General features: G+C 43.2%; 1 protein-coding gene across 1 annotated transcript in view; it reads left to right on the forward strand.

Moving 5' to 3' along the window:
* Positions 1 to 7652, forward strand: part of DCAF12 (DDB1 and CUL4 associated factor 12) — a 28859-nt gene extending 21207 nt beyond the window's left edge. The window contains exons 5-9 of the mRNA XM_017657581.3: positions 545 to 738; positions 1658 to 1723; positions 2872 to 3034; positions 4830 to 5008; positions 5532 to 7652. Coding sequence (XP_017513070.2) covers positions 545 to 738; positions 1658 to 1723; positions 2872 to 3034; positions 4830 to 5008; positions 5532 to 5690 — 761 coding nt within the window. The 3' untranslated portion in view covers positions 5691 to 7652. The remainder of the gene's footprint in view (positions 1 to 544; positions 739 to 1657; positions 1724 to 2871; positions 3035 to 4829; positions 5009 to 5531) is intronic.
* The last annotated feature ends 5782 nt before the right edge of the window (positions 7653 to 13434 follow it).

Raw genomic sequence — 13434 nt, forward strand, 5'->3', positions numbered from 1 at the left:
ATTTAGTGTTCAATGTGGTGTTTTGTATGTTTTTCTAGAGAAAGAGGTCTTTAGCATTCCTAAGTCTCTCAAAGGGGTACAAGACTTAGAAAAGATTAAGTACCACTGATCTGAAGTAGAGATCCCATTATACCTGAAACCAATATAATATTGTATATCAACTATATGTCAATTTAAAAAAACATTTTTAAGAGAATAGATGCCCCCAAACCCTACTGCCCAGTAGCAGTCACCTGAGTGACCTAAGTATTTGGCCTGGGAAATTACTGGGCTTTATGAAACTATGTAATACTCTCTTTTGAAAAATCCCACCAACTATATTATGCTTAAAGGTTATATTTTAACTCCTACACCTTGGTTGAATCCTCCTTTTGTGTAGCTATTAAAATAGATGCTGCTCTGTTTTGGGATGGGCCACCTGACCAACCTTCAGCACACAGGATGATGCGCAGAGAGCTAGAATAAAAGAGCCTATATTTGCTTGTGTGGGACTGTCCCATGAGAGTTGGGTATGCCTCACATCTGTGGTCTCCTTGCCCTGCAGGCTCACGTGATGGCTCTATGGGACTTTGGGAGGTGACAGACGATGTGTTGACCAAAAGTGATGCAAGGCACAACATGTCACAGGTCCCTGTGTATGCTCACATCACTCACAAGGCCTTAAAGGACATCCCCAAGGAGGACACAAACCCTGACAACTGCAAGGTCCGAGCTCTAGCCTTCAACAACAAGAACAAGGTATGAACTCATCAAGTGTTTCCTAAAGCCTTTATCTCTTGCTTCACCTTACTGACTTACCAACTTCTTGGCTTATGTCTTGGGAGATGTACTTCCCTTCTCCTTACCCAAGTCAGTGCTTGCTTCATAGCTGGGTTCTGAGTCCACAGCACACTTCTTAAAGGCTGAGGGATGCTAGTGAGAAATGATAACAGTATTATGAAACGCACCCCTTGCATTGAGCTGTGTAGTATTTCTGTGGTTAGTCTTTATTTGTGGGTTAGCCTGGCAGTTCCCCCAGGGCCCCTCTGATTTGACTGTCTCTCTTTTGCACATGCCTTTGCAGGTGCTATATTTTGGGTGTGATTTTCATACATGCCTCTGAAAGGAATCACTTTTCTCTTTGGTAGTCAGTTTCTTTTCATTCTTTACTGCCTCTTCTCAACAGTCACTAGGTCTTACCTAACAATCATTGAGTCAGAGCTCCTGAAACTGAGTATTAAGTAGAGTGTTGGGAAGGAGACCCATATCCAGGAAAGTCTCAACATGGCTTAGGGGCAGACTTAGCTTAGACCCTCTACTTATAGAGACTTAGGAAACTGTCCTTCATATGTGTGCTGTGCTCTGACTATCCAGTAGGATGTCATGGGAATGATTGCATAGTAAGGGCTTTTTGAACCATGGGTGTCTGTCCACATTATTGCTAGAACTTGGCTTGTTCCTGAGGTTCTCTCAAGAAGGAGCCTTGGTTTAATGTGCTATCCAGCTGCATTCCATAGATTAAGATGAGGAGCTGATAATGTCATTACCCCTGCTGGAATCATCATGGGATTAGGAATGAAGAATGGAAGAACTCCAACCTCCAAGGTCTTCCCCTGCTTATTATTTTATATTAGTTGCTACAGATTGGTCTATAACCTGTTTTTCATTGCTCTTGTAGGAACTGGGAGCAGTATCTCTGGATGGCTACTTTCATCTCTGGAAGGCTGAAAATACACTGTCTAAGGTGTGATGAACATGACTTAGTCATTTTGCCTAACCATTCACCTTATGGTTAAAATACTTGCATTCTCCTTGAACCTTTTCATTCTTATCTAAAGCACCAGTTCTCCAAGGGTCTGGGCATGTGATTACTTATAGCATGACTTCTGAGTCTTGTGTGCCCCTTTTCAAAATCTTTTAAAGATATCAGAGAGACCAGTTCTTTCACATTGCATGGACTTGCTGAAAGGTTCCTTGTAACTAGCAGTCCTCCAATCCACAGTGCATTTAAGTATCTTATTGGCTATTTGGCATGTTGTGAGGACAAGAAAATCTAAATGTTGGGAACCCTGGCAACTGAAGATAAATTAAACTAATATTGATCTTCTGAAATATCTCTGAAATAGTCATGTGAGGTAATGAGAATATGGATTTAATTTACAGTATTTACATGCAACTTTTGCATTAAGTTAAACCTATCTTTGGATCATTTGCCCTCTTCTTGTCTCAGAGACCTTTGCTGCTTATTCCTTTTGTGATAGGCTCTTTCTCAAGAGGAAGCAGAGCTCTGGGAATTATTGACTTCATGTCACAGCAGACTTTAAGCTGCACTGACCTTGCTCAGTGCAGTAGACACCCACTGAGGATTGGCTCAGTGACAAGGACCTAGGGTTAAGGCTGATGGGGGTTGCCTGGGGTTGAGCCAGTCCCCAGTCCCTGAGTATGCTTTCTGTAGTGTACAACTCCCATACAACTGGGGAATTAGACTGAAGGTAACCAGAAATCAGCCCCTCTGTATGAAGAGCAGTGGCTCTTACTGGCAGAGAGAACAGAGTGGAATCTTGGCTTTAGTGCCCTGGAGTCATCCCTGGAAATAACGTGTAGGTCTTGGCCTTTCTCTCTGCTTCTGATTATTTAATTCCAGCTTGACTTTTTTCCCTCATCAGTCCTCTTTAGAACAAGATCTTACTGTTTATTAATAGTCACCCTCTGTTTCTCTTACATACCTAGGAGATGGAGCAGGGCATTATTTCCTTAATTGGGCTTGTCTTTTTGTCTCTTAGTGTGGCTTGTATATGAAGGAAGCCCACAAAGGTGGGCATATAAGAACAGTGCCCTGCAGTGTGCTGTCTGGTAGCACCCTGGCTGCATCACTCCTTTGTCTGTTTTCAGCTCCTTTCCACCAAACTGCCGTATTGCCGTGAGAATGTGTGCCTGGCCTATGGTAGTGAATGGTCAGTATATGCAGTGGGCTCCCAAGCTCATGTCTCCTTCTTGGATCCACGACAGCCATCATACAACGTCAAGTCTGTTTGTTCCAGGGAGCGAGGCAGTGGTAAGAGTCCCAGTGTGCCCTTCAGGCTCACAGCTGTGTGGCAAATGGGTTTTGACCTTCACTTTCTGTGTTGGTTTCCAAACAAGTATAGTGATCTTTGTGGAACCTGGTAGAGGTGTTTGATGACACAAGCAGGGAGCTTAAATACTTGCATAATGGCAGCAGAGCTTCTAACACTCTAGGCACATAATGTGGCCACAGAGGTCTTTGGTGAAAACCAGTAGTCACGATATTGGTGGTTTCCATGTTCTTTCATAGAGCCCTACTTTCTGTCCTGTGATAATTTTTTGCTGGGGCCCTGCCTTAACTATAAAATTAATTTTATGCTAAGGGATGGTATGTTGGGGTGGGGAATTTACAAACAGCCTGAGGAAACTTTTAGGGGAATGAGTATGTTCGTTATTTTGACTGTGGTGATGGTGTCATAGATATATGCATGTGTTAAAACTTCAAATTGTGTTCTTTAAATATGTGCAATGTATTATATGTCAAAAAAGTTTAGAAGAAAATGCTTAGTTTAGTTCTGGCCACTGGGTGAATTAGGTTTTAGCCTCCCATCTTGTGTAGCATATTATCTCTGAAAGCACCCTCACCTTTATTGAGGAGTATAAAAGAGACTTTTGTTTGTACTGTACTTTAATATTTTAGACATCTTTATTTGACATCTCTTCAAGAACCCTTTGAGAAGCAGGTAGGAAAAGGTAGGGCTAGTGTTAACCCCATTTTGTAGGTGTGGAGACTGAGATCCAGAGAGGTTAAATAATTTGCTCCACATCATACAGGTTGGTAGTGGAACAGCGAGGAACCAAATCCAGATCATCCAAGTTAAAGTGTATTTTCTTCCCCATCTTACTTTGTACTGAGAGTCCTAAAAGCACAGTATGATTACAGTTTAGCCTCCACCTTTCAAGTAGTGTTTATTTTCATGCAGATACCGCAAAAGTGGCTTTTGTTTGGGATTTATTTTCAATTACAGTTAAGACACATCTCAGAACTGAGAGAATAATGTCTAATGAGAGTACTAAGAGGAAAAAACAGTAGGCTTGGTTGGAATGATGTCTGTAGTGAAGAGTTTTAAGAGATTTTTCTTTTACAGTAGTAGCTTTCATACCTAATAAGGAAATACTGGTTCACCAATATTATTGAGCACCTCTTATTTGCCAAGAGACATCTTCATATCCATGTACTTATTTGATCCACAGATGCAACAGATATATTTTCCCTATGACCTAGAGTGATCAGGTGACTTGTCTTAAATTCACACTATAAGTGACGGATGGGGCACCTTTGGGTGCTTCAGTTCTAGATTGTTTGCCACTTTCATAACACACTTAGTACAGATGAAGATCTCTTACAGTGCCATGGTAATGGTTTTAGGTCAAATACAAAGAAGTCCTTATTAACATAATGACTATAAATATGCAGATTACCCTCAGTTTCAGTATGGCCTGGAAACAATGGAGAAGAGCTTAGAGTTATGAAAGGTGACTCCAGAGTGAATCTAGGGGAGGTAGAGAGTTTCAGGGCACACTTATGGTCTTAGGCCCAAAGCATCTTGGGTATCATCAGGCGTCTGGCACGTCTTTGAGGCAGGGCTCCTGTTAGTTTATGGACAGGCAGTGTGGCATCAGGGTTCTTTGAATTTTGTATGAGCTGTGGCTGCCAGGGAAAGGCACTGTTTGGTATTTAAGGGTACCCTGAGAACTTAGCTTAGACTAATGTCAGAGAAATTCAGGATAGAAGACTATCAAGTGCATTCTTTCCCTGTTCATTGCCCTTTACTTTTCTCTCTCAGGGATCCGGTCTGTGAGCTTCTATGAACACATCATCACTGTGGGCACAGGGCAGGGCTCTCTGCTGTTCTATGACATCCGAGCTCAGAGATTCCTGGAAGAGAAGCTCTCAGCTTGTTACGGGTCTAAGCCCAGACTAGCAGGGGAGAATCTGAAACTAACCACTGGCAAAGGCTGGCTGGTGAGTAAGTCCCTGCTTTTCAGGTGGTTACTGAAGAATGAGAGAAAAGTTGTCCTCACTCTATACACCCATCTCCACCCCTGCTGACATACACCAGCTTCCATATGCTTTTTTTTTTTTTTTTGCTAGTAAGAGCAGAGGAAGGCACTCTACCTTGAGATTGCTTTTGGGCCTACATGTCTGTTTGGAAAACTGAGGCCCAGTAAGACACACGGGTTGACCCAGGATTCCCCCCACCTCGTTGTAATAACAGAGTAAGTAGGAAGGAAAAGGAACCTCCCATCAAGGCTACCAGTGCATTATCAAAGAATTTGTCTCCAACTGTCCTGAGGAGACTTTAGGCTAGGGTAGCAATTATTTAGCCTGGTCTTCTCTAATGTGTCAGTGGAAAAATGAGGCCCTAATTTCTACAAGCACCAGTCTCCTGAAACAAGACCCTCTTCTCTTAAGAAGACCAGAAAGTATTACTGTCCTTTCCTGCCCTTGGCCTAGAGCTGCTAATAGTCTCTTTTTCTTCCCATAGAATCGTGACGAAACCTGGAGGAATTACTTTTCGGACATTGATTTCTTCCCCAGTGCTGTTTATACCCACTGCTACGACTTGTCCGGAACGAAACTCTTTGTGGCAGGAGGTCCCCTCCCTTCAGGGCTTCATGGAAACTATGCTGGGCTCTGGAGTTAATGACAACTCTCTCCCAAAATGCAGAGATTTACACTAACTTCCATCCTCATTTTCCTTGTTTCTTATTTTGATTTTTTTTTTCCAATTGTATGAGGCCCTTATATTTTAGTGGGAACATCAGAGTTTGTGTATGGTTTAGGCACTTGACAGGAAGAAGCTCTGTATAGAAATCTGGAGGGTTTTGGTTTTTTATTCTTTTTTTCCTTTTAGTAATTAGAATTTTACTTTCCTGTCTTTTTTCTTTCTGGCTTCTCAATCAAACATTGGTAATTCGTATTTGTATTTTTTTTTTCTTTAGGTGACACACACTCTCCCCTCTCTGGCTTCTTTAGGCTGACATAGTCATTCTCATCCTTACTTCATTCTTGAGAGGTGGGGCTCCTTTATAATTACATGGTTGCTGTCAGACTTTCTGTGAAAGTTTGGGGGCTGTGTGTGTGTGTGTGTGTGTGTGTGTGTGTGTGAGTGAGAGAGAGAGAGAGAGAGAGACAGTGTGTGTGGCTGCAAGTACTGTGTGTCACTGAAATTACCTGGAGTAAGGAGTACTTATAATTAAAATATTTATAAAATACAACTTTATTCACAGAGTCCAACTTTGGGACTAGTCTTTACCTTGTTTTTTAAAGTGTAACAACACTGATTATAGGAAGTAAAACAGAAAGGAAAACAATCACCACCAGAAAATTCTTTGAGTTAGATAGCAGGTTTCCTGGGGACTCTCATACCAGGATGCCAGAGTCACCTGTCCTCTACCTGTCTTCTCATCTGTATGTGCCCCAGGGGAGAACACTTCTGTAAAGTGTCACTTCTACTTCCCATCTGCTTAGCCAGTGGCCTAAGACATCAGGGTCTCCATCCAGATGCAGCTCCAGGGGCTGCAGAAGGTATGGTAGGACTTGGTAAAGAGAATCCTCATTTCCTCCCCTCAAACAAGACCTGATTTGATATCTGATGAGCCTGCAGCTGGGGGCCTCAAGTCTGCTAAGAATTACATACTCAGTCCCTTAGCTTTGGGAAGACACTTTTTTGCCTTTTTTCTAATCTCCCCAATTGGTTTTGCTTTTGTTTTTGTTGGTTTCAGTCCAGGAGGGTGGGAGTGACCAGGGAGTTCATCTTTGTGTAGTGAGTATTTCATGTGTGGAATGTTCATTTTCTTCATACAGTGGGGCTGAGGTTGAAACCTCCTCTCCCACTCTGTTGGCTCAGCCCTGGGATGGTATTGGGTCACCTACAGCCAGCAACGTTGTGCATGTAAAAGCATTGATGTGATTAGCAATTTGTTCCTCCTTAAACTGTCTGTTTAGTCCAAGGTTTTGAAACTTGCAGGCAACTGACCATGATGTCCAGTTATTCCTTGCTTTCTTTACACATACGCATCCTGTTGCAGATAGCAGCTGTTCCCACCTGCAGATTCCTCCTTCATTCTAAGCACATACTCTACTTCTGTCAACAGCCCAGCCTGGGGAAAGGAAAAGTATATTCATTCCTGCACTCCAGTTTCTCAGTTGCTCTCCCAGTTATACCCCCTGCTCTGGTGTAAGTGGGGAGACTGAAAAAGAGTATCTTTTTGGTGATGGGGGCTAGTGGAAAGGGGGCAATAACAAGTCCATCCTAACTTGGTGGTACAAGGCATACACCACAGGTTCTAAAATTCTTATCTAACCTAGAGAAATGGGTGCTATAAACAGGGAGTTAGGCAAAATGCTGGATGCTATGGATCTTTTAATTGTCTTAATTTTTTTCTATTATTAAACTACAGGCTGTAGATTTCTTAGTTCTCACAGAACTTCTATCATTTTAAACCGACTTGTGTATTAAAAAAAAGACCTTAAGTAGGATGTTTTGTACTGTTGCCAGACCCTCTTCTGGGATAGGTTATGCATTTGATTGTTTGAGATTTTTGTTTTCAAAAATGTAGCACTTGACTTTTTGCCAAGTAAAAAAATAAATATTATTCCAGTGCAGAGTGGTTTGAGTGAGTGTGTATAACCAAGAGGCAACAGGAAAAGGCCCCAAATGACTGGTTGGAAGGTCAGTTTGGAGTTCTGGAATTGCTTGGAGTACAAGGGGAGCGCAAGTGTTCCTTCAAAGTTAAAGGCAGGTCAAGTGCAAACACAAAGACCTAGTTGCTGCTGATCCCCAGGCTCTGCGTCAAGGCTTCCAATTGAGGGTGGATATGCCCAGGGGAAGAGGTGTAGTGCTCTGGAAGGAGAAAAAAGGGCAGGCTAAAGATGAGAGTCCTTGCTCTGAATGACTAGGGATTTGAGTAAGGTGACCAGCTCTTACATAAACCTGGGTTGGTGATAGGCCCTGTCTGCTTCCATGGAGGCTGCTCTGAGATTGACTGGAAGTGGTAGCACTACCCAGGGAATACGTTATCTTTTTCTTTTTTTTTTTTTAGATTGGAGCCACAGATCCTAGCTGCTCTCTGTAAGAGGAGGACACAGTGACCATAGTGAGGCACTTCCAGAGCCTGTTTGGGACTAGCTGAGAGAAAGGCAGACTGCTGAATCATACTACCCTCTTCACAGCCAACTCTGGAAGACCCATCAGGGCTGGGCCACAGGGCCAGGCAAGGCAGTGTCTGTTTTTCTGTTATGTGGCACCTGTTCTTTTCCAGGGCTGGATACAGCTCTCCTTTTGCACCTGCCTTAGAAACTTGAGTGGTTCAGACATGACTCACACAGCCACCTACCTACTGATTAAAGGCTGCAGAACAGGAAAGGAGAAATGAATGAGTTGAGGCAATTGAAAGGGCTTCCTAGAGAAGAGTTACATTTGAAAAGGGACTAGAACTAGCCTTTCCAAACATGAGATTTTTAGAATCCCTAATCCTTGGAACAGTAATTGATGTTTGCAAAATGTTTCCATAGTCAAGATTATTTTGGGGAAATGTAGATTAACAAAGACATGCTCTTTTACTTAACAGCCTCAGGGTATTGGTTACTATGGGACTCGTGTTCATGGAACATGCTCAGAGAAAGATGACAGGATGTGGGATAGAGTGGGCCTGGCCTGGGCCTCTAGTCTCTATGGAATCTTGGCCCTGCTCCAATTTTCCAGCCAGGCTTTCCAGCAAAGTCTGTATCACAAAGAAGGGCTTTGTGGATTTTGTGGAGTCCCTCCCTTTCCTGCCAGCAGTCCCTGCTTCCAGGCCATGAAAGAACTATTTTGTTCTCCCTCAGGCCAAATACCTCATTCCCGATGGTCTGCTGGCTCCTCCTTCATACTTTGGGTCCTTTTGCAGAAGCCTTTGGAACCTCATTGTGTTCCAGGTTCTCCACTCCCCACCACTTCAAGAGTTGATTAATACTGATCTGGCCCTCAGTGTTCCCAATGAAGTAGCCAAGGATTCCCAATCTAGGCTTCTCTGATCCAGGAGCTACCCAGACAGTTCCTAGAGGAGGTACCCAGAAATAGCAAGTCAGGGTGTCAAGATCCTTGGCTCAGCACTGGAGGTCGTTCCTGTAAGCATCAGCCTATGACCCAAGTGTTTTTTTCCTTTTCAGTTGGCTGGTGTTTGGGAGACAATGTGGGAGTGGGATGAGGGCGGGGAGGGAGAGTATAGGAAGAATCAATGCCTCTTGTTCGTAGCCACATCTTATTTCATGATAGTGTGCTGAGATGACCAGAAGCTTTAGGAGGATGGAAAAAAATGGGCCTCTAATTCTGGAGCCATTGATGAATTCAAAAGAAAGTCCAGGTTTCTTAGCTTGGTTTTTCTGCCCTCACTTTAGCTCCTCCAAAGAAAAATCCAGAGAAACAAATATGAGAAATTTGTTTCAACACTACGGCTGGGGAGACAGGTGTGAACTGAACTGTTCAACATGGGATTGTAAGCTCTTCTATGATTCAGCTTTTCAAGACAGAGGTGGGAGCTGTCCTTTCAAATCCCCTTGGGGTGAGCCTTACATCTGAGCACTCCTCTTGATTAGTGTGTAATTGCTGAAGTCAGAATTTTTAAAGGATAATAATACTCATTAACTGAGCTCAGAGTCACATGTTTACTGCATTTCTTGTTAAGCAGTATTCAGAGCTGTAATTAACATCCCTAGTGCCACGGACAGGAAGAAAATAAATGATCAACTCCTGTCTTAAAACAAACTTCCCTCACTTGTAGCTATTTTTTTCTTAGCTGGTGGCAGCAACTGGAAATAATAATGAGGCTTCTTCATTCTCCAGGGCAAGGCCATTTGTGGTTTGTAGAGAACACTGATGGGTATCATGGCCTAAGGGGCGGCAGTGTGGGTCCTATAATGTACTGCTTACTTGAAACAGCCCTCATGACCACTGCAGCCCTCTGCCCCTCCATGCCCTTCTGCTAAAAACACAAAAAGTATTGCCCCAACCACCATGTTTAAATTTCCAAAATTAGATTTTCTTTTCCCAGGGGAGAGGGATGTTATATTACCTGATCAAAAATACTATGCTATTCCCTGAAGGGAGACGCATGCCATCCCCAAGTGCTAACCTCTCACTCAGGGTAAGTATGGACCAAAAGGGAGGATATGGGTTTGGTTCTAGTTCTACTCATGGCCTTAATTTTGAAAGTCTCCCCCTCTCTAGACATGTTTTTTAACTTACACAATGAGAATTCAGACTAGATATGAGATGATTTCCTGGATCCTTAACATCCACAACTGCTCTACTGGTGCAGGGAAGTCTAAGAATAGGAAGTGATCCCTGTCCTCAAAGCAGGTAAACATAGCAGAGTTTGTTACATTTTTGTTCCAGTACTCTAGTTTTCCTAATGGCTTCTAATAAACCATTGGGAATTATGGGTTGACTAGTGTCCCCCCAAAAATTTAAGCCCCCCCCGAAAATACCCAGAACCTCAGAATGTGACCTTATTTGGAAGAGGGTCTCTGCTAGTATAATTAAGGATCAAAATTATGTGCTGTAAGGTAAAGTATTAACTCCAATGAGAGTGTCCTTATGAGACAGAAAAGGATATACAGGGACACAGAGAACAGATGTGAAGATAGAAGCAGAGATTGGAGTGATGCATCTATAAGCTAAGGACAACACCAAGAGCCACCAAAAGCTAGAAGTAAGAGAAGATACTCCCCCAGATCCTTGGAAAGAAGTATGGCCCAACTGATGCCTTCCTTTTGGACCTCCTAACTCCAGAACTGAGAAAGAATGAATTTCTTTTCAAAAACCAGCAAACTTGTAATTTGTTTCAGCAGCCCTAGCAAACTAATACAGGAGTATTCTGAGGAATTTTCAGGTACCAGTTTTTATAACATCACACTTGAGATTTTTTTTAATGTCTCTATTTTTATACACAGCAGTGCAACTCCTTTCAAGGTTCCTGGACCCGATTCGTGTGTGTGTGTGTGTGTGTGTGTGCCTGACCTGACCCAGTTCCAGTGTGTGTCTTATTTGTCTGTGTCTGTGTGTCTTCCTGCAAACAACACCAAGCAATTCTCGAACACCAGTGAGACAACACCAGATACCCCAGGTTAAGGGCTCCAGCCCACAAGACTGCCCTCCACTCTCTACTCGAGACACTGTTCTCAAGCTCCAGGCAGTTTCCTATGCTTCTGACCCACTGGCTATAGATGGGAAGTTCCAATAACCTCCCTCTTAAGTTTGATCAATTTGCTAGAGCGGCTCACAGAACTTGGGAAACCACATATACCAGTTTAATAAAGGATACAGTAAAGGATACAAGTTAAATGTCCAGACGAAGAACTCCACAGGCAAGGTCCCATAAAAGAGCTTCCATCCTTACGGAGCTTGGGGCCTGCCTCAGTGGCATGTGGAGGCATTGTGATTACCCAAGCATGGAAGTTCTCCGCAGCTGAGAAGCAGTATGCTCTTGGGGGTTTTTGTGAGGGCTTCATTGTATAGTCATGACTGACTAATAAACCATTGGCTGATTCAACCCCCAGCCACTGCCCTTGGGTGGGTCCAAAAGTCTTGTCAACATGACAAGACAACCGTTTCGCCTGAAAAATCAATCTAACAAGCTTTTAGATCTATCTTGGCAGCAGAGTTTCAATGGTACTCTTTTATTCTTTTGCTTCTCTTGAGTTTTCTAGTAGTGTCACTTAAAATGCCCTCCAGTTTTCTTCAACATATATTGGTTGTGAATAATAAATTAAAATAAAGGAGGAAAATAGAGAGAAAATACTGATTGCCCCTTTGCACAAAAAGTTTAAAACAAAAATTCCTCACTTCCCTTTCCTTTGGTATGAACCATCTCCTTAGGCCTGCTGGCTCATCCAATCCTCTCAACTCACACAGCCACTTTTCCTTGTTAAAATTGCTCCTAATCAAAAAAGTTGCTCACATCCAACTCCTCCTGTCAAAAATCTTTCAATGTGTAGCTCAGGAGAAGAAAGTCTCCTGTGATCATACCCTTCCTCAGTTGCCCTGCTTTGCAAGTACAGGCAGAGATACAGGATTGTCCTGAAAGCCCCAGATCCTTCTGGGAAGATAAATTCCTTTGACCCCGTAAATCTATCATACACCCAGTAGGGGGAGCTAGAGTTTAGTTCCCAACCTCTGGAATTACTATGCCAACATAAACTCCATATATGGAGTGTGATCAAAGGTATGCACAAAGTATCACTTTTAAGGGGTGAAGGAGAAGGGGCAGGCAGAATGGTAATGTCAACCTTAGAGGTTTTGGGTATTTTGTTTTTTTTCTATAATGAACTTTTCAGAGCAATCCTTGAACTAAGCTCCCCTGTCTATGTATGTGTAGATTTGATTCACAAAAATACATGCACACAACCTGTCAAAAGTGTGTGTGTGTTACTTAAAGCCAGATAGACCTGTTGCTGTGCAACAGAATGTTGCCATTGGAACTCCAATAAACAGAGCATTGGTTGGAGGAGTTAGGTAGGAGGCAGCTTGGAAAAACAGCAGTGGATCTGAGGTTAATATTGCTAGTTGAATCCTGTCTCTAATCATTAACCAGCTGTTTCATTGCAGACCCTCTGAATCTCTGGGCTGACTCTAAACTTCTGTGATAAGGTATGTGGAGGTGCTTTGAAACAGCACAACTATAAAGCATTCTTAGTACTCCCAAGAGACTGAGCCATCTGTTGAGATTTCACAGTCCCAGCAAGATGGCAGATCTCCACCTAAACTGAGTCCAAATAGTCATGACTATAGGACAGCCAGGAGCATGGGACTAGCTGAAGTTAACTTCGACAAAAAGCTCCAAGCCTTCAAGCATCTGAACAGGAACCAGGAGCCTCTTAATATCCCACCTGGTTGTACATAGCCGCCCCTTTTAATCACAAAGAGGTGAGAGGTTTAGCTAGGCTGCCCATACAAGAGGAGGAAACTATGTGTGGCCTTTCCCCAGGACACAGGAGACCTCGAGAGAATCTTGAGAACTGGGCTCCTCGAGATGCTGGGTGGCAGCTTCCCAGGCAGTACTATGAACTCTTGTGGGAGCTGAGCTGGTAGAATTAGAGCAAAGCCTCAAAGAAAGGAGTTGATACTCACAGGAATGCCCTTTCAGGCAGAAGTGGCCACAGCTAACCACTGTTAGCAGGTAACCAACATTAGCTTTATGCCCCACACAAGGCCTCAGCATCTACAGGTCCAGTCTGGGTCGTCTGTGTTTAGAGTTAGGTATTGATTTGTGTTTTCCCTGAAATCTTTACTCTCCCCAAGTCTCTTTCTGCACCTTCTGTAGCTGGCTGTGGCTACAGTTGGCGACAGTAGTTTTCTGCAGGGGCTGGTTCTCAGCTGGGCATGTCCAAACCTGCAGGAACTGGTT

Source organism: Manis javanica, chromosome 2 (genome assembly GCF_040802235.1).
Source record: "Manis javanica isolate MJ-LG chromosome 2, MJ_LKY, whole genome shotgun sequence".
NCBI lineage: Eukaryota > Metazoa > Chordata > Mammalia > Pholidota > Manidae > Manis > Manis javanica.